Genomic DNA, 23,743 nt, shown 5'->3' with positions numbered 1-23,743 from the left:
GCTCCGTCCCACGAGCACTCAGACCACAGCACCCCTGGGGAACTGTTCACCTCGCCTACCGGCCGTTTTCTTACACGTTTTCTTAGTTTCAGAGAACTCTCTCTCCCTCCCTCTGCCAGCTAACACTTCCCAGGGGAAGCCTGTGTTTGCTGGAGACACGGCGATGGTCTGAGTCTGAGCTCTGCTCTCACGTGTGCAGGTCAGAGGCTCAAACGAGCACGGGTGACCCCTCTGGGGTAGGCTGTCTCTGGAGGAGCAAATGCTCTGGAACCTGGGCTCCCGCTTCCCTTTGGCCCTCACGTCGGAGGGACAGACCTTCCAGTGCAGCTCCCGAAAGCCTTTGCTGGGAGGTGCAGAAGGGCCACCGGAAGAAGCGGGGCTTTGCCAAAGTGCACCCAGGGCCAGAGGGCCCAGTCGAGTGAGCCGCCCAGCGGGAGAGGTTGGGAGCAGCCCGGGCTCCCCGCCCTGATGAAGACGGGCCAGGTGGGAAACGCCGCTGTCCCGGGAGGCAGCCCTCTTGGGGTCGGCGATGTCACCTGAACCCGGACACTGCGCAGGTCAGAAACCACCACTGCAGACAGGCTGGGGGCTGTCCGTGCGGGAGGGCCCCCCCACGACCAGCTCCTGCGACCTGGCATTGCACCGCTGCCCCAGCGGAGAAGCGACCGGGACTTGGTCCAGGCCATTGAGCGGCGGCCCAGAGCCGGGACCCAATCCTGGCCGGGTGGCCCGCCCCCTTCCCCCGTCCGGGGTCCGCAGGTTAGGGGCAGGGGCGTCCTCCGACCGAGTCATCCCTCGGGGCCCGGCGGTACAGGAGTGGGGCGCCCCTCAGCTGCGGGGTCGCCGCCGCGCACCCCGCTCTCGCGACGGAGGCTCCCGGCCCGCGCCCGGTGCCGCGACCGGACGGGGCTGCCTCGGTCACCTGCATCAGCTCGAAGACGTGGTACGTCTCCCCGTACTGGGGCATTTCCGGGGGTATGTGGTGCGGGGCGGTGGTCGCGTCCATGCCGCGGTGCAGCTCGCCCGCTCCCTGGAGACCGCGTCGCTAGGGCCGGCGCGCCGCCGCGTCATCAGTGCGCGCCCGCTCCCTGGAGACCGCGTCGCTAGGGCCGCCGCGCTACGTCATCAGCGCGCGGCCGCCGGCCCGCGAGGCTGGAACCGGGCCTGGTCCCCCGCTCCTCCTACCGCGCGCTCAGCCGCCGGGGGCCCGGTGCCTCCCCGGGGCAGGTGCTTCCCCGCGCCGGCCTCGCTCCGCCGTCTGCACGTCTCAGCGGGACCCCTCAGGCCGCTCCAGCAGTGGCCTTCTGGGACCAGAGGTGCCTCGGGAGGGCCCCCGGGGCTGGGACGCCCGGGGTCACGTTAACCCCCCCACACCCCAGCCGAGGGGACGGGAGGCGGGTCCTGCGCTGGTTCCGCCATCGCACCCCGACCCGGGCGTTGGGAGCTCCGAGGGCCGCCTAGCTCTGCTCTCTGGGCCTCAGTTTCCCCATCTTTAAAATGAATAGAAGTTGGGGGACGGTTTGAAAAAGTAGGGGAGTCCCTGGGACGCGAAGGCCTTGGCTCACGGGGTGGGGCGGGTCTGCCACGTGACCCGATTGCTATGGCACCCACGGGAACAATCGGGCCCGCGACCCCGCCCCTTCTCATCGACCTCCCCACCCCACCCATCCGCCTCCCCAGCCCCGGTAAGGGCCTCCCCGCCCCTCCGGGGCCCCAGACACCCTCGGAGGCACGCCAGCTTCAGAACGCTCTGTAAGTGAAGGGCGCTCTAGGACCAGCAAGGTTCAAGCAGGCCGGGGAAGAGAATGGAGGGGACTGGGCTGGGGTGGGACGTGGTGGAGGGAAGGAGCATGGGCGGTGCACCAGTCCCCGTGGGTCAGGGCAGCCTGGCGTGAGACAGCGCTGAACTGGGAGCTCGAGCTTTTGTCTGTTGCCATTTTTAGGAGGAGCTACTGGCTTTGAGGTCTCAGTGTTCTTAACAGAACTATGGGGTCTGTACATGATGGACAGACAGGACATCTGACATTGTCAGTACAGATTGCCCCGAGTTCAACTCCTGGCTCCACCTAGCCTGGTGAGCCTGCTCTGTGCCTGTGAAGTGGGATTATGGAAGGATTCCAGAGCTAATATACCCGAAGTATGGGTCACTGCCGTGTAGGAAGTACACAACGCATAGGGGCTACTATTGGCCATATTTCCTTGTTTCATCTTGGCACCCGCCCTGAGAAGCAGGTACTTTCATTCCCATTTTACCGCTAAGAAATCGGAGGATCCGAATGGTGAAAAGTAGTTGGCTGAGTGGCTTCCAGTCACTAATGACTTAATGCTTCAGTTCTTGACCGTGAAGCATTAAAATCAGAAGTCCCCTTGACGATCTTCTAATCCAACCCCCCTGATTTTACAGCTGGATAAACGGAGGCCCAGAAAGGGGGAAATTGTTGGCTAAGTTCAGTTGTTAAGCAAAGGCAGAGCCAGGACTGGCATCTTGACTCCTAGCCAAAGTCCTTACCACCCGCCACTTGCCCAGAGACATGCCCTCCGATGGCAAAGGCTGCCGTTCTGCCTCCTCCCCTCAGAGCTGCTCCTCAAGGCGTGCACCTGGGTTGGCTCGTGAAAGCCAACTGCAGAGACAGCTAGGGGGGAAGAGGGAGCTGCCTCCCCCCGAACAAAGAACACAACAACCAAACCCTCAATTTGCACTGGAAAGGTTCAGTTTGCTTCCTGGACATTTCTGAAATGACTTGCCTTTCTCCTCATTTATTTTAAGCCTTAGGCGCTTTTCATACCACGATTTAATCTTCTTTAGCAGCCTGGAAAAATACAAATCAATTAAAGCCTAAAACCTATGGGGTAATCATTTTTTCCTTCCTCCTCCCCCAGATCGAGAAGTGCCTGCACTCTGTGCCTTTCATCCACACTAATCTGGCTGCAGTGAATCTCGTTCAAGGGACGGTCACTTTGGGTAGCTTGTTACAGCTCTTCTCACGACGTTCCTGGTGTGCATGTCACAAGTCGCTAGGATCAAGAACCAAGTCAGTTTTGCTCTCAGGGGCTCTTGGGGCCACCAGCCGAGGTAGTGCTGTAGCCTTAGAGAACTTAACCGCCCCCAGGAAGCCCCAGGAGGGTGGCAGGGAGTCAGACACATAGGGAAGCCCCCTAGGGGATGGGGAACAGAGAAAAGGCTCAACGGGAGTGGAAATAAGGCCCAGGGGTCCAGCCAGTGCGTGGAACCCTAGGAGGGTTCAGGCAGCTTTTCAGGCCAACCCGCCTGCTCCCAGCCCTGGTCAGTCTGATGTCTGGCATGTCTGTCTCTATGGACCATCACAGAACGGGGAGGGAGCTATCTGAAAGCCCAGGCTGTATAAATCCAGGCAGAGCTGAGTGGGGAATCCTGGTTTGCTCACTTCTAGCTGGGTAACCTCAGCTTTGTCATCTGTCACGTGTGGATAATCATGGTTCCTTCATAGGTGAGGACTTAACGCATGGCCAGGGTCGTCCAAGGGCCCCCTGGAGGGTAACTGCTGTTAGGTGGGTTGGGGTGGGTGATGAGGATTTCCCCGAGGGCTGGAGCATGGCGCTAGTCTCGCTCCGCCCCTCCTGCAGAGGACCCTCTTGCAGACTGTGAAGCCCTTCATCCCAACACACCCTCTTTAGCATCTAAAACGGGGTTTGTTTACTCATTAGTTTCTGCCTCCCACTCTAAAAGATAAAATTCCTCCAGGAAAGGGGATCTTGTCTCGATGCTGTGTATACCCAGCACTCAAAATGGTGTCTGGCATATGGGAGGCATTGCAGAATGAATGAACGAACGAACGAACGAATGAATTTATGACGTGCTTCTTACCCCTTTTGGTCTCCAGTGGTTTTTCGCTTTGTCTGGCACTCGGGGTCCCTCGGCCTTACCCTGTCCGGGGCCTTCTGTGCTCGCTCACAGTATTGCCACAGAACCCCCTCCCAGCCTCTAGCCAGGGTCCCCACCCCGCTGCTCACCCTCCCCGCCTCTCTCTCCTTTGAGGTTAGGCCCTCAGCAGCCCCTGCTGCTTTCAGGGTGCACAGCATGCCTGTCGTGGCATGCTCCGGTGATTGTGTGCACACCGTGTAATCACAGCCGCTTTGACCGCCCTGGCAACCAGACGCTGCCGCATTCCGGGCCCTGGGCTCCACACCTGCCACCCGCCACCTCACCACCTCAAGGCTGGAGGCTGGCCCTGTCCTCTCCCGACAGCATATTGGCACTCGGAGGCTCACCCCGAGGCTGGCAAGAAGTAGGGAAACCCAGGATTTCAACCCGGGACTCTGGGACCCCAGGACTTGGGTTCTTAACCACCCACCTCAGCCCTGAGCATTAATGGGGGAAGGCCAGGCTGAGAGCACGTGCTCCCCCTCCTCCCCAGAGACCCACCTGTGTGCTGGGCTCCGACTCTTCTAGGCCTTCAGCCCCGAAGTACTTGTAAGCCCCAGGCCCAAACTAGGCAAACTGAGGCAAGTAAGGCAGTTGCCTTGGCACAGAACGTGAAGGGAGCCCCAAGCCCCTGTAATCGGGACGAATAACATTTTAAAAAATCAAAATAAATGGAAAAAAATCCATCGAGACTCAACTATTAGAAATTTACGTTCCCAGCACTGGGTCCCATCCCGCGTTTACGTAAAATTCAGGTACTTTGTGGACTTTTTTGGTATTAACTTTTATTTCTTCAAATAGAGTGTGAAATATTTTCACCTGGCTCAATTGTGGGGCTCTGTGGTGCCCCCCGAAATCTCACACCGCGTGCCTCACCGGCCTCATCCGCCTGGTAAGCCTGTGCCGGGGGAGGCACAACCTAAAACCTTGCCGCATTTCACCGCGTCCGCCCCCGCCGCCTCTGGGCAGGGGAGAGGGGGACCTTGGCAGGTGGTCCAGGTGTCTGACAAACAGGGGGCCCCCACCGCATCCCCACAGCCCAGGCTCCCCTTCCCGCTCACCCACAGTGGGCGAGGGACTGAGTGGGAGACACCGGCGCCCTTCCCGGCCCTGGCCCAGGTCCCCCACGCCCCTGGAGCTGCAGTCGCTGTGAGCGAACAGGCGTGGTGGCCCCCAGGGTGGGGGCGGGAGGCGGAGTTGGGCGCGAACCCACTGAGGGTCACAGGGCGCCGTTACCAGGGCCCATCCTGGCGCAGCTCAGCTCCCAGCACCACCCCCCCCCCCCAGGGTCTCTGATGTGCTGCCCCTTTGCGTCCTGGAGGCCACCTGCTCGTCTGTTCTCGCATTTCCTTCCATCCCTCTTCTTGGCATGGAGACGCCCTCCCTGCTCCAGCCCTGCCATGGGCTCTGGATGCTGAGGGAGACACGGCAGAAAGAAATGGCCTCCTGTCTCCCTCGGGCTCGTTCCTCTCTACCTGGGGCCTGCCGGGAAGCCTGGAATGTCTCCTGCCCCACCCTGGCCCTTGCAAGGACTCACTTGGACCCTAGCTTGGCTCAGCCTCCTGGCAGAGGCGCGGCAGCTGGGGCAGCCTTGAGGACTCTGGTTCGGTGTCAGGAAGCCTGGGACCTAGGCTGTGTCTGACAAGCTCGCTGTGACACCTGGACTTCAGCTGCCCCCCGGGAGCTAAGTGGGGGGGCATTCACCGACTGGGTTCTCTTCCGGGTCTGGTGTTCTGGGACCTGGGACCTGGGCTTCTGGCATGGGCTCAGCAAAACCGTGATGTCACAGAGAGCAGAAGCCACAGCCTTCTCTGCTCACAGAAGATTCTAGACACCTTGTGGACTACCTGAACCTCACCAGGGACAGTCTGTGAGGCACCACAAGAGAGCACGCCCCACGCGGTTCATGTTTCCCATCAGGCTCATTCCCGCAGTGCACGTGGGAGGCAGGGAGTAGTTGCCGAGGGCCAGCCCCTGCCCGGAGAGTGTGCCAGCCTGAGAGCAGAGCTCCTGACCCAAGCACAGAGCAGGGAAACTGCATCTTTTCACACTCGACCCCCTAGTGCAGGCTCTTCCTCTGCTCGGCCCACTGGAAACAATCCCTAGACTTTCCCACCAATTGCAAAGAGGCAGATGTTTTAAAATTATTTGGTCCAAAGGGATAGTCACAGATTTAATTCTCTGTGACGTATTCTGTGATCCCCTGGAGGCCGTGTGTGTGTGTGTGTGTGTGTGTGTGTGTCCACGGTCTGGAGAAACCGGGGACCAGAGTAACCCTTGTCCACACTTGGGGGAAGAAAGTCACAGCTGATGGCAAGGAACATGTCCCGGGAGGGTACAGGGACGTGGGTCAGGCTCTGCTCTGTCTTGGAGGGCCTGGAGGATCTGCAGTGAGCACGGTGCTCCCCCAAGAGGGGCCTAGGCAGGCAGGTCTGGGACTCCAGAGCTGGGTCTGCAACCTGTGCCTGGGGCCTCACCCCTGCGCTGTTCCTCCCCACAGATCCCCCTTCTGTGAGTGACCGCGGAGGAAGACAATGAACGAGGTGAAGGAGTCTCTTCGAAACATCGAGCAGAAGTACAAACTCTTCCAACAGCAACAGTTCACCTTCATCGCCGCTCTGGACCGCTGCAGAGAGAACGCCCACGACAAGATCCGGCCCATCTCCAGCATCGGACAGGTGGCGGCTCCTGGGCTGACGGGCGGTGGGGCCGCGCCCTCCGAGGCCTGTCAGGCGCAGATTTCCTGGGCAATACCTTGCTTAAAAGATGAAACAGGCCCGGAGGGGGCAAGCAGCTTTGTGCCAGAGACAGGACTCGGAGCCTAACTAGTGGAACGAGCCTGGCGTCCCCTCCCCAGGCCTCTCAGGAGGGGTTACAAACATGGGCTGCAGACTGCCGGCCAGGGTTCAGGTCCCGGCTCAGCACCACGTGCCCTCTGTGACCTCCAGCCCGGAGGCACCTGTCTGTGCCCAATTATCTGCCCTGCAGAGAGAACCTCTGGAGAGTTTGTGGATTTAGGGAGACCACGAGGGAGACTCTCAGCCAGCGTCTGATGCCTGTGGTCCGGGCTGTCGGACGCTGGTGGGTCTGAGAAGCTGCGAGGGGCCAAGCACATTGCTCCGCCCCCCAGCCCCCATCTGCAAACATTTTCACCCAACCTGGCGTCCTCGTGAGTCAGCTGCTATCCCAGGGTGCTCTGCAGAACGTGGAGGCCTCGAGACCGAGCACACCTTCCAGGAAGCAGCGCACACTAGGGACCGTCCCAAGTGCAGACATGCGGCGGGCCCACGAGTCAGCTTGTGGAAGGCCAGCGGCTCACGGGGTGGGCCGGGTGCGTGCACTAGAGCTCCGACCTGCTTAGGAGAAGCGCACAGAGCCACAGAGAGCAGCATCCTTCAAAAACTTGCTTCTAATAGATGTAAAAGCCTCTCCCGACTTTTTAACTTGAACATTTTTTAAACCTACAGAAAACAGCCTCTTTCCCCTGAACTATTTGGAAGTCAAGTAGCTACATCCTTTTTCTAGCCCATTCCCCAAAGGCTCAGACTTCCAAGGCCACTGGACAGGTTTTCAGTGTCAGGAAGGAGCATCGGAGACCCTCACCCCGCCCCCGCCCCCCTCCCCCAGCCTCTGCTCCACTCGGCATCAGCGCTCAGTGGCCCCAGCCCCTCATGGGCACAGGGAGTGGCCTTCTCGCCTTCGGTTCAGCAAAGGCTCTTGGTAAACAGGGGCCCCGGGGTTTGACTCTCCAGGGGAAGCATGGACTCACGGGCCTCACCTGGCCGTCCCCGGACCTGGGTTACCCAGAGGTGACCGACACACACACACCAGGGAGCCCAGTGGCTTTGTTGGAGTCACCCTGTGGGCCAGGCCCCCCTCGCCCTCCGCGGCAGATATGGAAGCTGCCAGAGCCCCTGCCCCCGCACAGAGCTGCTGCACTTGGAACCGCTCAGATCACTGGGGAAGACCTCCCCTGGCAACAGAAGGGCAACCAGCAGCAGCCACAAAACCCTGGTTTAGACTTAGAACATTCTGGCTGCTAGAGGAGGGAGGTGAAGCCCCTGGCCACCCGCTCGTCACAGGTAGGGCCTGTGTCTGGGAAATGGGCCGGTGAATCCTGCCTGGACGGGAACCAGTTCCTCCTCGGCCCGAGGCCGGGCCTCCTGGCTTGCCTGACCTCAGAGCCAGAGCAATGGGGGCAGCGGGGCCCAAGGCTGCCTAGAGAGGAAGAGCCCCTGCCTGGGAAGGACCTCCGCTCCCTGCCAAGGAGTGGGTTGAAAGTGGGTCGGCCATCTCCCCGTTCTGAACACCTTTGATGACCTGAGAAAGGCGTCCCAACTCCTGCGTCCGGAACACGGTCACAGGGAGCTTTCGTTCTGTTTTGGCATTTAAGCACTTCCTCCTAGAGTTGATGTCGGGGTGTGTGGTGTGAGGTAAAGACTACGTTTTCTTCTGTGGATGATCCCTCTCCTGGCTCCCCTGTCCCCCGCTTCCTCTGCCTTGGAAACACAGGACAATGAATCTCCATTGCCCCGCAGTGGGTCCTGCGTGGGCCTGTGGCATCCAAGGTCAGGGAGCAGCGCTCTGTGCTTCAGGTGTCGGCGGGGGCTCACATGGGGTTTCGGGGAGCGAGTTGTGAGCAGCGAGGCCCGGCCTGCACGGCGCCCAGGACCCTCCGTCAGTGTAACTGCAGGCCGTGGCTCTGCGTTCAGACGCTTCGGGGTGACGGGTGCCCGCGGCTCCGGGAGGGTGGGCGGGCCCGGGCGCGGCGGTGCCCCGAGCTCCCGTCGTGCGCGCCCTCGCAGGTGCAGAGCTACACGGAGCACTACTGCAGCAACTCCACGGACCGGCGGGTCCTGCTCATGTTCCTGGACGTCTGCGCGGAGCTGAACAAGCTGTGTCAGCACGTCGAAGCCCTGCACTCCGGCACCCCGGTCACCACCAACCTGCTTGAGAAATGCAAATCCCTCGTTAGCCAGAGCAACGACCTGAGCAGCCTCAGAGCCAAGTAAGTCGCTTCTGGGCCTGTTCCGGAGGCCCCGGCGGCCTGTGCGCGGGCGTAGGGCAGCGAGGTGGTGGTGGCGGGGGGGCGGGAGGGCTCCCGCAGGAAGGAGCAGGCTTCCGGGGAGAGGGCAGGTGCATCCCACAGACAGAGCCTGTGGCGACAGTCCGTACCCGCTGCCCCAGTGGGAAATCCCGGGCCCACCGGCTTACTGGAGGGGCGAACCCCACAGGCCACTTTAGGGCACATGAGGGCCGCTGAGGCCGCAGGTAGAGCGGGACCCGAGCCCTCTCGCTGGAGCTGGCATGCCTCCCCCGGGGAGACCAGCCTCCCCCGGGGACTGTGAGGGGCGTCCAGGACCAGAGCCCGCCCCGGTCTGCATGGAGCCCCTCCTGCCGCCCCGCAGGTACCCGCACGACGTGGTGAACCACCTGAGTTGCGACGAGGCCAGGAACCACTACGGAGGCATCGTCAGCCTCATCCCCATCGTCCTGGACTTAATGAAAGAGTGGGTCGCCCACTCGGAGAAGCTGCCCCGCAAAGCCCTACAGCACGTGAGTGAGCCCCGGGCACGCCAGGAAGCCGCCGGGGCAGCCGCCCGTCCTCCCCGGGTCGCAGGCTTCCAGCCTCGGTTAAGAAAGCACAAATATAGGCAACTTCCAAAAGACAGCCCCAGGCCTGTGGGGGACAGAGGATGTCCCAAACCTCCCTGGAGACCACCTGGCGGGAGGCTCTAACTCAGAGCCGGCAACCTGGCGCGGCCCGTAGGGCGCCTGGTCACTTAACTCGGTCTCCACCGGCTGATCCAGCCTTCGGCCCCCGCAGTCCCCCCACAGAAGAACCCCAGAGGGCCTGCCCAGTGTACTGTCGAGAACCTCTCTCCCTCCCTCTCTCACTGCCAAGCTCTGCCCGCCTCTGAGTGTCGGGCTCTGTGCCAGCGGCGAGGACCCCACGTCCAGTGTTGTTGCGAGACGGTGTCCCGGGGAGGCTGCTGAGAGCTGGGGCCGGCGGCCTGCCCGGGTGCTCTGGGGTCTCCAGCCAGCAACCCGGCCAGGCCTGGCCACGCGGCAGGTCCGGCTTTCCGGCAAGGCCTGGCTGCTTGGCCCGCAGGGGTGCTGAGGGCCGGCACGGTGGCCTTCCTCGGTGTGATTAGGTCTCCGGACCAAAACCCAAAGGGGAATGAACCTGCCTTTGCTCTCCTTTACTTGGGAGAGGGAGACCATGAGAGAAGCGGGAAGAATTCTGATGTCGTGGCTCCTGTGCAAGGACCGTGTCCTGCTGTCCACAACACAGTCCCGGCCCCGACGTTCTAAAACGTGTCTCTGGCTTCTGAGCTTGCTGGAAGTGCTGGCTGACTGTCGGCTTTTCCCTTCGCAGGGGGCGACCTAGCTTCTGTATTCTTGCTTCCTCGGGGGCGACCGACAAGAATAAAATGTGTTCTCCCACCTTTCTGCCTGGCTCTGGCCTGGTAATTTTTCCTTACAGAGAACAACATTCACCCTCAGATCTCAGAGGACACTGGCCCGTGGCCTCACGAGCAACGAAAGCACAGGCCAGGAGCACCCACTGCAGACTCTGGCTCTCGGGGGCTCATGCCGAGGCCCACAGGCCGGCTCCTGACTGGCCTTCCGTAGCTAGAAGCTGTTCAGACCAGAATCTGGACAGACACCTGAGCTTTCCAGATGGAATAAACACCACCATCTCTGAGTCTTTCTCTCCTAGAGCTGCTTCTGCCATTAACAGGGGCAGAGCGCACCCGCTTCCGGGGCAGCTGGAAGTGGCTGCTCCTCGGAAGAGATGGAGAGGCGAGGCTGGTCGAGCCACTGTCTGAGGTGGTTCCCTGCCTCCCTCCAAACCCTGACGGTGTTTGGGAAGGAAGGCAGTGGGTGCCGCCTGCACCTTCCCCGGCACGCTCACGGCACGTGACCGGTAAGCTCTCGATGACTTCCGTGTCACCTGGACACCCGAAAGGCCTGTATTAAAGCCAACAGCCTGCCAACCCAGAGGGAGGCGAGTGCACTCCAAGTACGAGGCGAGACAGCAGCGCAGGCCCCGCAGGCCGCCCCGCTTGGAGAGCGTGGGTGGGGATGACCCAGGTCACCCCCCTCCCCATGCCACCAGGCCCATCGGCGGGGGAAGGTGGGAACTGGAGGCAGAGACAGGATCTGTGGCTGTGGGCCAGAGAATTGGCCGGAACAAAAAGGGTCTCAGAGAGACAAAAGGCAGATTCTACTTGCCAGCATCTCCTCCAGCCACCCCTGGTGACCAACCAAGCCAGGCCAGAGCCTCTGCATCCGTGGGCAGATCCCTGCTTGGCCTAGGAGCCCCTCGGAGGCCAGCGTGAGTCACTTCATGTTAACACAGCAGAGTAGTGCAAAACAATAGATTTTTATTTGTTCACAGTTAAACACAAGCAACTGCCTTGACATTTTAGAACATTCTAAGAAGGACAGCAAACCCTTTTGATTCCAATTCCCGTTCACTAAGATTGTACCATTTTCTCTCGCAGTTTTTGTTTATGGCGCCTGACGTGGATTGTTTGACATGCTTTTAAGATCAAGGCGGGAAGGTTTAAACCTTTTGACAAGAGAGGACTTTCTCAAATTTAACTAAAAGCAGTCAGTTAAAAAACCCTTTTTTTCCACTGATGGGACCCCTTTAAACCGCACGTTAGCCACAGGTGGCTGATCCATGATTGACTTACAAAACTAGATTACATCTTAACAAAATCTGTTCCTCCGCTACATACTTATTATGGTCCACAGAAGTCTTCCAAAAAGTGATCACTGATTCTTCCTTGTGCAAAACGCCCGGCCACCTCTTTGACCAGCCGGAGTGTCTGCGGGTAGCCTCCTGTCCGAACACTGTAGCGAGTGGGGGAAGGGAGGAGGGGTTGATCTGGGGGTTCTCAAACTCGCAGGGGTCTCCTCTAAAACATCTGTTCAACGACTCAACTAGCCTACTTCTCCCAGATGGACGATGTGGTGGTGGAGGGAATGGGGGCAGAGGGTTCGTTCCTCTGTAGTCGCAGACACGGGCACTCCCTACCCCCGGCAGGCTTCCCTCGTCGCTACGGCCCCTCCTCTCTCAGGTGAGCGTGTACAGACCGGAGGACGGCGAGGCAAAGATGGAAACCCACTCTCCCCGCGAACGTCAGAGCGGCACTGATGGCAACATGAGCCACGTGGGGACAAGGGTCACAGCAGCAGCCTCGAGGCCAGGCCCCGACCTACACGTGCTCTCTCGCCTATCCAGACAAGCGTCATGGAGGGCGACCGATGGCACCATAGCACCGGGGGTGGGGGGGGTGGGGCGCACGCTACAGAAGACTGGGCAGAGACAGACACAGACGTGCCGGGGCTGGAGACGTGGGTCAGTTTCTAGCGGGCACCTGCACAGTGGAAGGGAGCAGAGGGAACTGCGCTGGCGGGGGTCATTCCACGAGACCCTCTCGTCCCTGCAGATGTGGGTGGCATCAGGCTTGTCCCGGGACCACTCTGAGAGGCGCTGGCCTCTCTGAGAACATCCCCAGGCTGGGTGGCCCTCCACCTGGACCGCGGCTCCAGACCAAGCCTCTGCACCACCCACCCCCTGCTCCACCCACGTGGCATCCCCCCACCGCCACCTGCGCGTGGCACTTCCTCTCCCTCATTCTTCCATTCCTTCTGGCTCCAAGTGGCACGTTCTAGTGTTTGGTACAAACCCCACTGGCTAATCACAGCACATGCTATATTCTCGACACAGAAACACCCACGTTTTCGTTTGGAACTGGGAGTCTGAACCCCCAGGGCCCAGCTCACAGGGATCCCCTCATCGCAGCCACCATATCAGCCATCCCCTTCTACACAACCACGAGACTTTGGCCTCTTGTGACAAAACCACTGGACACGGGGACAGCCCAGGGTCTGGAGTTTCCTGTGCTGTCATCCTGATTTGGCCCCATCATGTGCCGGCCTCTTGGACCACGGCGGCACAGTGTGCTCGCCATCCGCGTCAGTGGCTCCCAGGTTCCCTGCTCAGAAGAGCCGGCCCCTTTCCGCCCCGCACACGGCATACGCATTCTGGCGCACAGAGCAGCAGCCCCCACGGAGCCTGCTAAGAGCCCCCAGCGGCTAGAACGCTCTGCTGACCACACTAGGGAGGCCGCGGCCGGCCTAGCATTCGGCTGCACGGAAGCCTTTAAAACCTCCTACCCAAGAAAGGACCTGTCTCCTGCCTTTGGATTTTTCTTTCTTGTGACCAGATCTTTCTTCCAGTGCTATACTCACGATTTCTGTAGATTTCATGGCAAAACCCTGTCGAAAGCTTTTGAAAAATCCCTCAAAGTCCTGAGAGAGGTCCATGTGCTTCCGGCCCACAGTGGACTCGGGAATGCACTTTCTCCACGGACAGCCCGCAGCCGCTCCGCCCACCGCTGCCAACATCCCCCAGCCCACCCCCACCCCCACCCCCGGTACTGTAGTGCTACTTCTGAAAACAAATTTCATGCTGCCCAAGCAGCAGACTCCAACCCCAGGGCCCGACCTTGGTTCGTGTCGCGTGGGGATCAGAGCAGGTCACGCACACTGGCCACGTGGCTCTGGGGCAGGCAAGTCCGCCCCGAGTGGCAGGGCAGCGGCAGCCCAAGCCTGAGCTGGGCCAACAACAGCTGCTGCTCGACCGTCTGGAGGCCGGCTCTGCCCCGCCGCTAACTGTTCTCCTTCCTCTGCCCTCCGGCTCCCAGACCCGGGTTCTCTCCCTCGCGTCCCTCTGCTGTCACCTTTCCGTCCTGAAAAAGACTCGCTGTGGCGCAGTCAAGTGCCCTGTTGACTCCTGGCGGGTTTATTGTTTTTAAAACCAAACTAAACCTTACTACGGACTCGAGTCCCTTGTGGCATAAAACCCGAAGTGTTTAGGCTGCATACCTCAACAGTCCCCCAGACGCCTGCCCGCGGAGCCCCCCGCGCAGGCCGCGGCCCACGCCGCCATACTGCCTCCTCCCTCCCTGTAGCCGTACGATCTGCTCGGTTCTTAATAAAAATTTTTTTTTCTTTACATCGGCCTCTGCCTTTGCCAGTTAATCAGGGAAAAGATTTGATTTAAATGCCTGGTGTCTTTGTTCCATGGCGCGGGTCCCTCGGGTTGGGGGAGGGTGAGCATTCTGACCTGGTTTCAGTAGGAATCCAGTTAACATTTTTTTCCTTTCTGAATTTGTTCGTGTTTTGCTTTTCTAAAACTGAACTAGGAAATAGGACATGCTCGATTTCAAGCTTTCCTTTGGACAAAGCTGAATTCACCACGTGCAGTTATCGCTCGTCCACACGGGACGTGCAGCAGCCGCTGGCGGGCCGGGCAGCTGGGCGCACTGGGAAATCCTGTCCTGACGAGGTCTCCGCTAGCGCAGTTGTGGCGACATAGCGTCTCTCGTGACCTAGGCCCCTCTGGTTAGGAGTGCTAGAATATTTACTACAACCCTAAAAAGAAGAGACCTTTCCCCTCACGTGCTGGAAGCGTCTGGAAGCAGTAAGATTTCGTACCATTACAGTCCATCCTTCCCCCCTCCACGGCTGAACCCTCGTATACTTTTAACTAAAAGAATAAAAAGAGAAAAACCAAGTTCATCGGCTCTTTCCTACCAGTCTCCCCTTGCCTCAGCTGGGACACTAAGCAACAACTCTCCGGCTCCTAGCTTCTACCTCCGGAGCCTGTGCTGAGTTCAGAGGCTGCGCCGGGATCCCCTCCCCTGAGCGTGTGCGGGCAGCCCGGGGTGCACGTCAGACGGCCTTTGTCAACGCTCACCGGGACTCTGCCCTAGAAGGCTCGGCCACTACCAACGTGCAGGACGGGAGCATCATCAAACTCCCCATGGGTCGGCCCCAGAAAGTTCGGCTGGCGTGAGAAAGCTGTTACCTTTTTAGTGGTCTAGAACCAGCAACAGCGAGGCGGCTCCCCCAGCCTGAGAAGCAATGGTCATTTAAATGCTGAAGAAACTCTTTGGACCTTCAGAGCCTTTCTGCGGCAGCATCACCGAGAAGCTGACATAAACGAGAGGCTCACGGGAACACGAACAGAGACAGGCAGACAGACCGGGGTGAGGAGTTGAACCCCAAGGCTCAGTTAGCACAGCCGTGCCTGAGGGACGGTTCCTCGTCCATAAGGGCTTCTCGGGCAACTGCTCAGCCCCCCACCTTCCCCTCCTGCAGGGAGCGGATTTCATCATCCCCCCGCCAGCCTGGTCGGAGCGATCTCAGCTTTCCAGCAAACACCAAATAAATAAGAGATAGCGGGGAAGGAGGGACAGAGCATTCCCAAAGAGGAAGGGCGGTCTCCACGGCGCCAGCTCCAGACGCCTCTTACCAACACACGGTTCACACAGAACTTTCTAGAAAGCTTAGCAGAACCGCCAAAGAACGGACAGGCAAATAAACCACTGTTTCCCTAGAGCTGCTGCTGCTTCAGGGGCTGCACTTCAGAACCAAAAAGCAGTGACAAGTTCTCACGTGAAATCGACCAGCTTCGCAAGCTACCCCCCCCCCGCGGAAGGGACAGAACCAGACTTACCTGCGACACCACAGTTACCTGGGCTAACGGAGAGCTGACCCGTTCTCCGAGTGTCGGGAAAGGAGAGAGTGTGTGTTAGACTCAAAGATTCAATCTGGCCTCATATTGCACAGGTTCAAAGGGCGCGACCATTGCGGGGGAAGGAAGAAAATAAAGCTACTGAGGAACGCGAACCGGCCCTCGGGTTAGTCCACACTGAGGGGTAAACAAAAGACAGGCTGGGGGGCGGGCTGAGGGGGGACGTTAAGAGGCATCTCAATGCCAGATCCAAAAACCGTTCTGCGTTCAGTCAACTGTCAAAACGACCTCCATCCCGTTGCCACCGCGTGAGCTAGCCACCCAGACCCCGGAAATAGGAAAGCCTGGGAACGTGCGTTCACACCTCCTGTTCTAAGCCAGCAACCTGCAAGTTAACACTGATTGACCGTCATCCTTCGCTGTGTTCATGATGAGTCTCGTTGTAGTCCATGATGTGCAGCTGTCCAACACTGTCCGGGTTTGGGGGGGAAGGGTGCGGGCCGTCGAGGTTCAGGGGGGTCTTGGCTTCCGCGCCCAGGTCTCTGCCCAGTTCGGTCTTTAGCGTCTCGGAAAGGCTACTGATGGTCACGCCGTCTTCATCACACTGGCTCTCACTCTTATTACGAAATAACTCTCGTGCCTTCATGCCTAGGAAGCTTTTTGAGCTGGGCAGGGAGCCGACAGTCGTGGGGATGCTGGTGGCGGACCCTCCCACGGCAGTTTCCCACCGGCTGCTGAACAGGCCTGCCCTCTGGCTCAGGGGTTTCTCCGGGGTCGGGAGCTCGCCGCCGCCGCCGCCTCCACCCCCTCTACTTGCGCTGCTGCCCCCGGGTCGGGGGGGCTTGGTCTCGCCGTTGTGGCCAGATGCCTCTTCGTTATGCCCTGTTACAGAATCCGAGCAGCCGTCCTTGCAACAGGCAAGCCTGTAAGAAATCCAGGGAGAAGAGGGGTGGGGTTGGCAGCGCCTGTGGGGATGGGAGGCGTCCAACTACGATGGCCCGTGCAGACACCGAACTCTACGCTTTCCAGCGGGAAAACCCGAGCAAGAGACACCGAGTCTCATGGCGGGACCGGACAGAGATCACACGTGTGAGCACTTCCTGTGACCACATCCTGCGATTCAGGGCCAAGGACAGGGAACCAGAGAGGCCACAGGGGACAGTTTCTCACGCCCTGTTCTGTTGCTGGTGGCTCAGGGACAAGGCCGCTGCTCCCGCCTCTTTGCTCCTACCTTTCTTCTGCCGCTTCGGCTGCTTCTGCCTTTTCTTCTTCAAGTTTCTTCAGGAGGCCGTCCTTCTCCAACCTGCCGTATAAATCTAAGATCTCCAATTCAAACACTTGGGTGATCCTTTTCTGAGCCTCATACCTGCTCTCTGCCGCCTGCAGCTGTCCTCTGAAACACAGACCACCCCAGGATATAGGAAGCCCCGCTGACAAAGGAAACCATCCCCACAGAAACCCGTGCCCACCGAAGTTACCTTGCCTGGACTTTGACATCTTCTAAATATTTCTTCTGCTCCAAGAGAAGGTGGTCTTTCTTGGCCAGGTGAGATTCCAGTTCCAAAATCCGTTTCTGGCAGGTATCAAGCCTCTGATTCTGCTGGAGAACGTGGCTTCTGTTTTTTTCTAGTTCTTTCCGACACGCAGCTTTCATCATCTCCACCTCCTACGAGAGGGGCTGGAGTTAGTCCCCGAGGAAACAAGCGTGCTACCTCTGTTGCGCGAAAGCAAGGCTCCGCGCACGAAGAAGGCGCTTCGGGGCACTGCTGCCCCAAATCTGAGGTCCTACAACTTGCTGCAAAGAAAGCCGGCAGGAAGCGTTACTCTAGTAGCCCTTCCTTGAAATCCGCCCCTGAGGAAATCATCTGAAACATGACTAGGCATTTTGCACGACAGTGTATCACCGTGTCACGTTTAGGAGGGCAACAAACCAGGAGAAGAGTGAGTTAAAATACATTTTATATCTCTGAGTTTTTAATAAACTTACAGCTTATGTATCAGTAAGAAAAAGCTTAAAAAAATAAACTTTATATAAAAACGTGAACAGGAGGATCAACCACGTCAACGTGACATTCACAGACGCCAGAGGAAGCTACACTGATATCCGCTTCTTTCAGCGTTGTGGGGTCGCAGCTGATTGTCATCCGTCAGGCTCTTCTCCCCGCACACCGACTGAGGGAAAGGCAGCGGGCGCAGCGCGGTGGGACAGGCTCGCTCAGGCCATGCCGCACATGTGGCTCGGGCACCCCGGAGGCCCGCAGATCACGCCAGGCAGATGGCTGCCTGCCGACAGACCAAGGCAGCTGAATCCAGAGTAACTCAACTTACTAAATAAAATCGAAAAAAAAAAAAAAGGATAGAAAACAAGGAGCAAGGAGATGAACTTCCATGGGGGTGTCCCTGCCTCGAAGACGACCAGTGACTGCTTTCCTGGAGCAAAACTCCACAGACTGAAGCTCAGGACTGGGCACCAGATCACGGCCGTTCGAGCCGTGCCTGAGGACTCCAGACTTCAGCACAGGTGAGGCGAACCAACCGGGCCTTTGTCGTCAGTGACAGCAGTTCTTTATGGAGAGTCAAGCCGACCACTGGACTAGGAACATCCATGCGCCTCCACGAACCCTCACAACCACTGCAGGACGTCCTACCCCACACCTAGCAGCCATGCCCAAGCGGACTCTCCGGTACCACCCTGCCTCCCCACTTGACTGAACAAGAGGAAGCCTGACTCCAGGTCCGAGGGCAAATTCTGACAGGTCCAAGGCAATGACTAAGCTAAGGAGGGACACAAAACACAATCCTGGCTAACAGCAAGGGTGGGGAGTCTGGTAGAGGGTTCCTGGCAAAGTTTCCTCACTGAGAGACCCGCAGGAAGCGACCTCTCCTCTTCCGGGGGAGATCGTGGTGTCTGTCTACCCTTGACCGCCATTCCTGTGGCTCACACCTTGCAACCATCGGCACAGCTAGCCAGAGGACAAGGTGGCTAGGACAGGCCGAATGGTGCAGCAGAGTGGAAAAATGGGGCACTTTTTTTAAAGTAATCTCTATGCCGCACATGGGGCTCAAACTCACAACCCCGAGATCAAGAGTCACACGTCCTGTCCATCTGTCCATACTCTTGATCTCAGGGTTGTGAGCTCAAGCCCCACATGGGGTATAGACACCACTTAAATTAAAAAACTAAAAAAAGACAAAACCTTAAAAAAAATTTTTTTAATTGTAAAAAGATAAAGGCATGCTCTACGGACCAAGCCAGTCAGGCACTCAGAACCGGGCTCTTGGATACTGTCCCTAAACTGACTGGGCCAGCCCAGAACCCACTGGCTTTCGGACTTCTTGTCAAGTGAAATAATGAACTTCTTTTTGTTATGCTGGGTTAGTGGAGTCTTTGTTCCTGCTTACAACCGTAGACACCCCAGCTGCTACCAGTCAGGGTCATCACATCCACGTCGGGACTGTGAAACAGGGTCCAGAGAGATCAGGTGGCTGTGGGAGGTCCCAGGAGTCCAAGTGCTCCAGCCGAAGGCAACAGCACAGAGGCCAGCCCAGCTGACTTCTCTCGGCAAATGTTAGGAATGCATTTCAGTCAGCATTTTCAGAGGGTCTCCTGTCTCTTAGGTCTCTTTTCCCCTCATTCTTTTCCAAGCCCATTATACCTCCAAAATGAGTGCTAGCTGGTTTCTAGAAAGTTCCACATTTAACATCCTTCTAAAGGGAGTCTAAATCTGAGAGCTGAGAGGAGCTGCGAAATAAGGAGTAACTCTATTATGAAAATTACATCTCTCTGCTTCTAAGACTACTTTCTACGTTTGGCCAAAAAAGCTTTACAAAGCACAAACCCAAGAAATCCTAAAAAGTAGGCCTGTGTGTGAGGGAGAAGTTAGTGACAGGAGGCATCTGAGCATTTACTATGAAAATTCCATCCCAACTCATTCCCAGCTCATTCACTAACATTACCCGAGGCTATTTATGAAGTGACATGAAACTTCTGCCTCAACACCAGCGGTGAGACACTCAGTAGTGTAAGATCATGCCAACACCGGCCTTGTTGCCAGGACTGAACCGCCGTCTGCTGAAATTAAATTCAACATTAAAAGGGAGAAAAAATATGTGTACCAGTATATACCCACAGTCCTGAGCGTTATGTTCAACAGAACTGGTTTCCTATCCTTTTTTTGTCTCTCTCTCTCTCTCTCCCCCTCTCTCGCAGCGGGCACTGGTAAGAGAAGACAAACCCTCTATCAGCTACTCTGTACCAATTACCGTGCGGCGCTTTCACGTACCCTGACTTCACTGCAAAGCAAGCCAACCGGGGGCAACAAGCTCGCACGATGGCCGTAGAGGGCTCGTCCACGGGGCCACGACCATGCCATGCGGCCGCAGACCCGCTGCCTGGGTCCTACGGGCTCCCCATCCCCCAGGCGCGGCTCCCTGAGCCCCCGCATACCTTTGTGGTGTCCGAGTGCTTGCTCTGCAGTTGTTCCAGATACAACTCGTTGACCTCCCCGAGGACCAACAGCTGCCGGTTCAAGAACTCCATCTGCTGCTGGACCGACTCACTGTTCGAGAGCTAACCGAAACAGAGCGGGCAACGTGAGCGCCCCCGTAGCCCACATCTGGCCGGTGGGCGTACACAGGGGCTGGCTTGCAAGTCCGGGTGTCAGTGCTAGGGGACAATAAACTCCCCCAGTTTCAAATCCGCTAATACAACGGCTGGTGGGGAGGAGGGCGCTGAGCAAAGGGGAAGCAGTGCAGAGTCGCTACATCAAAGTGGCCACCCACAGGATGCCTGCGGAGGACGGACGTGTGTGACCTTCACCGCGGGGACACGAGCCCAGGGTTAAAGCCCCGGAAAACGCACGGGCTCATACATAAACTATACAGAGTGCGGTGAATCCCAAAAGGGGAGGGACCCTAGCTCAGGAGCATTTTGTGAGCAAACTTCCCACGTTTATGTAAACGAGGATCTAAGAGAGGGTTCCCAGGGGCACACACAGACCCGGGTGCAGGCCGGGTGCTTCTGCACTGCGGAACCGGTCCTGTGCCTTGTGGGGCGGGTCGCAGCATCCAGGTCCCTGCCCACGTGATGCCAGTGATGCCTCCACACACTGCCCCTTGTCCCCTGGGGTGGGGGGGGGAGGCTGCCTCGGCCGGGTGGGAAGCCCAGCGGGAGGCAGGCAGATAACGGCCTCACCCCGTCTGGAGGAAGAACGTCAGTTAGAGGTGAGAGAGGAGAGCCGGCCTGCCCCGCTGCTTACCTTCTGGGACACCTGACTGAGCAGCAGCTCGGTGTGACACACCTTGCTGTTGGCCTTCTTCAGTTCCAGACGCAGCTCCGCGATCATGTTCCTGCAGTCCTCCAGCTTCGTCTGCCCGGAGAGACGCGCCAGGAACTTACCCACCGCCTCCGGCCAGGGCGCCACCCAACCCGGCCGTCCGCCGCGGACAAGTGGGGAAGCCCAGCTTTGCAGCTGCTCTACTATTCTTGGGTCACTAGGATTTAGTTTCTTAGTTTCAAAAATCAAGTTATGGCTGATTTCTGAGTTCCTGATTTGTTTAGCAAAAGAGCAAAGATGCTCTTAGATCCGCAGTCCCCAAACCAAGCTAACCCACAGCGCTGGGGCGGGGAGAATGAAGTGTCTGAGGGAAACGCAGCGACACCTGCCGCTCGTCGTGTGAACTGCACGCTGGAGACAGTGGAGAGCGGGTAGCAGACGCACTAGCGAGGGCAGGGGATGTAGGCACGTCTGCAAAGCAGGGTTCTGGGGTTTGCTGGGCTACAAAGCACTGTGTGAATACCGGCGTGAAACGGGAAAAGAGGGCGTCGGTGTTCAGTGTGACTCCAAGGTCTGAGCCTCTGCGGTGCCCAACAGGGACACACACAGCAGTGGGGAGTCACGGTGGTCGTTTAAAAACAAAATCTACGACAACGTAAACTTAGGTCTACTGTCCTCAAACAGCTGCTGGGTTGTCGGGGCGTAAGGACTAAGTTGTTCAGATCTGCTTAAAAGCACAACGGTCAAGCGTTTCTTTTTGCCTTGGAATGCCAGGAACTGACCAAAATGCCACAGGAGCTGCGTACGACCCGAGCCGGCGGGGGAACCTCAGCCTGAGATGGCGTCTAGGCGCCGCCGAATCAGAGAGAAAAGCCCTTCCTGTCCGTCGGGCTGAGCGAGGCGCCTCCGGTGCCCTGCCCCAGCGGCCCGGGCCCGGGGCGGCCGCCGTACCTGCAGCTCCTGGCTCTGGTTGTAGAACTCCTCGCGGTCGTGCTGCAGCTGTCGGATCTGGCTGTGCAGCTGGGCCACCATCGTGTCCCGCTGCTCCTGCAGCTGGCTGTAGCGGGCCTGCTCCTTCTGCACGCTGACCTTCCAGATCTGGATGTCCTTCTCTTGCAACTTCAACTGGTCTTTCTGGCGGAGAGCAAAGACGCGGTCATCGTAGCTGCCTCCCGACAGGGCGGTGAGGCGCCGCGTCACCTGTGCCGACGGCCGCATGCCGCCCTGCAGCTGTAACCGCAGCCATCGCAGCCACCAGCCCGCGACTGTCCAGCCGGACTTGCGGGCCAGGGCCACCCACCTGCCAGCGGCACAGGGATCGGGAGCCGCCGAAGAACCCCTCTCAGGCGCCAGTTACTCCCAACACCTTCCGAAGTCCTAACCACCAGCGCTGGCCCAAGACCTCTAATCAGCAGCCAGGTCCCTAACACCGGCTGCCACCCCGGCGGTGAGCACGGGGTCCCGGGACCTCCTCGGGCAGCACGGCTGCGAAGTGGCTGCTGCTGGTAGCCCCCCCGTTTCGCGGAACGGGTGACAGAGGCTGCAGAGGCCGAGTGACTTCCCTGAGGGGAGGAGTGGCAGAGCCTCTCGGTCTGACGGGCTGCTCGCCGGTGCTGTCAGATTTTTGTCACAAACAGCTTCAGGAGAGCTGGTTTTGCCTTTGGAGGAACAAAATCGTGCCTCTGACTCTGTGACCGTCACAGGCGATGTCAAGTACACACGAAAGCCACTTGTCCCACCAGGGCCATTCGGTCACCCTCAGAGACTGAGCAGCCAACCCCGAGCCGCGGCGGTGCGCGGAGCCGGGCCCGGACACCTGGGCCCCGAGCCGGCAGCCGCTCCTTCCAGAAGACGGAGCCCGCGCGAACCCCAGAGCCCGAGGCGCGCCCTGCCCGCGGCCCCCGGGGCGCTCACCATGGCCGCGTTGTGCTCCTCCAGGGCCGCCGCCTTGACCGCCTTGCGGAGGAGCCGCCTGTTCCGGAGCGCGTGCTGCTGCCTCTGGAAGCGCTCGTACAGCAGCTGGTTGTGCAGCAAGAGCAGCTGGTTGCGGAGGGCGCGGGTCTCGTCGGAGGGCGGGGAACCTGGTTTTAAAGCAGAGGGAGGGTGGCAGAGAGGCCTTTTACAGACGGTTCCGTCTAGAGCCTGCCCCGGTCCGCCAGCTTCAGAAACGCGCCTCTCGCAGGGACAAGTCCCTGCTCCCTCGGCAAAGGCCGCCTGCGTCTCAGCGACGGTCGTGCGTCGGGAGAGGGGAGCACTGACTACCCGGCTGCCCCTGAAGGAACACAAAACGCTAGAAGGTGGGAGGACTCCTGAGAGCTTCACTGACTCCTCCCCGCAGACCCAACCATACGTACGGTTCTTCGAGGCGCCCTCCTTCCCCCCCCATGCTGTGTCCTCCGCCAGGCCCAGCTCCCGCCACGGACCTCACTGGGCTCTTTCCTACGAAAGCCGAGCACGAGGTCGGCGCTTTCTGAACTTCCAGCCTCGAGCACCTGCTACGTGCCACTTCCCAGAAGCAGAAAACGCTAGCTCCGCAACGTCTGGGATATTAGGGCCAAGCAGATACGCTGGCTGGAGCAGCAGCCAAGGGGGACCTGTTCCTACAGGGCACGCCTCCTCCGGGGCAGAAAAGGCAACAGGCGCGCAGGACCCGCGCGGGCTGGTCTGGAGAGCAAGTAACAACTTTACCTCCAAAGTGGGTCCAGTCGACAGACTTGCTGGGTAAAGACAACCTAGGAAGAAAGGTCCGGGGGAACAAAGTTAGCGAGCTCGCCCGGACAGCCTTCTTGGGGCTGTTCATTACCGCAAGGCTGGATCACTTCCTTGCAGTCAAAAGCAGCAACGGCGTAACAAAGTTTCGATCCCCAGGTCCCCAGGGTGTCAGAGATGGCGGTGAGCACCGGACGGGGGGCCGGCACGCCCAGCAAGCACGACCGGCTCCCCCGGGTGCGGACGCCCTCCCTTGGAGCTCGTGCCACGGCCGATCTCTGCTCGGCTCTCCAAGGC

General features: G+C 59.0%; 3 protein-coding genes across 18 annotated transcripts in view; 1 reads left to right on the top strand and 2 right to left on the bottom strand.

The window, feature by feature from the left end:
- The window catches only part of AK8 (adenylate kinase 8), a 117,401-nt gene extending 116,351 nt beyond the window's left edge, over nt 1-1,050 (bottom strand). For both annotated transcript variants that reach the window (XM_046023026.1, XM_046023028.1), the window contains exon 1: nt 923-1,050. In XM_046023026.1, the coding sequence (XP_045878982.1) occupies nt 923-1,006 (84 nt within the window). In that variant the 5' untranslated portion in view covers nt 1,007-1,050. The remainder of the gene's footprint in view (nt 1-922) is intronic.
- Nucleotides 451-10,347, top strand: SPACA9 (sperm acrosome associated 9). 13 transcript variants are annotated; one of them, XM_046023033.1, is made up of 6 exons: nt 1,147-1,316; nt 2,881-3,467; nt 4,703-4,793; nt 6,402-6,579; nt 8,707-8,909; nt 9,310-10,340. In XM_046023033.1, the coding sequence occupies exons 4-6, from the start codon at nt 6,436-6,438 to the stop codon at nt 9,638-9,640; spliced, it is 678 nt and encodes a 225-aa protein (XP_045878989.1). In that variant the 5' UTR covers nt 1,147-1,316; nt 2,881-3,467; nt 4,703-4,793; nt 6,402-6,435; the 3' UTR covers nt 9,641-10,340. The 13 variants fall into 13 exon arrangements, with proteins under 13 accessions (XP_045878997.1, XP_045878989.1, XP_045878991.1 ...); XM_046023032.1 differs by lacking the exon at nt 1,147-1,316 and adding an exon at nt 1,323-1,752 and having other exon boundaries at nt 2,881-3,032; XM_046023031.1 differs by lacking the exon at nt 1,147-1,316 and adding an exon at nt 1,323-1,752 and having other exon boundaries at nt 2,881-3,073.
- Nucleotides 10,348-11,271: 924 nt separating this feature from the next.
- Nucleotides 11,272-23,743, bottom strand: part of TSC1 (TSC complex subunit 1) — a 48,886-nt gene continuing 36,414 nt past the window's right edge. For all 3 annotated transcript variants that reach the window (XM_046022346.1, XM_046022345.1, XM_046022347.1), the window contains exons 16-23: nt 23,426-23,469; nt 22,652-22,818; nt 21,689-21,871; nt 20,720-20,830; nt 19,909-20,031; nt 16,940-17,127; nt 16,693-16,854; nt 11,272-16,384 (exon numbers count right to left, since the gene is read on the bottom strand). In XM_046022346.1, coding sequence (XP_045878302.1) covers nt 15,871-16,384; nt 16,693-16,854; nt 16,940-17,127; nt 19,909-20,031; nt 20,720-20,830; nt 21,689-21,871; nt 22,652-22,818; nt 23,426-23,469 — 1,492 coding nt within the window. In that variant the 3' untranslated portion in view covers nt 11,272-15,870. The remainder of the gene's footprint in view (nt 16,385-16,692; nt 16,855-16,939; nt 17,128-19,908; nt 20,032-20,719; nt 20,831-21,688; nt 21,872-22,651; nt 22,819-23,425; nt 23,470-23,743) is intronic.

Source organism: Meles meles, chromosome 11, assembly GCF_922984935.1.
Source record: "Meles meles chromosome 11, mMelMel3.1 paternal haplotype, whole genome shotgun sequence".
NCBI lineage: Eukaryota > Metazoa > Chordata > Mammalia > Carnivora > Mustelidae > Meles > Meles meles.
The sequence above is the reverse complement of the archived record's forward strand: the minus strand, read 5'-3'. Positions and strand labels throughout refer to the sequence as shown.

Coding starts and splice junctions, on each gene's coding strand:
- SPACA9 (XM_046023029.1), top strand. CDS start 8,515: ATGGGGTTTCGGGGAGCGAGTTGTGAGCAGCGAGGCCCGGCCTGCACG. Junction 8,910..9,309: donor CTGAGCAGCCTCAGAGCCAA/GTAAGTCGCTTC, acceptor GCCGCCCCGCAG/GTACCCGCACGACGTGGTGA.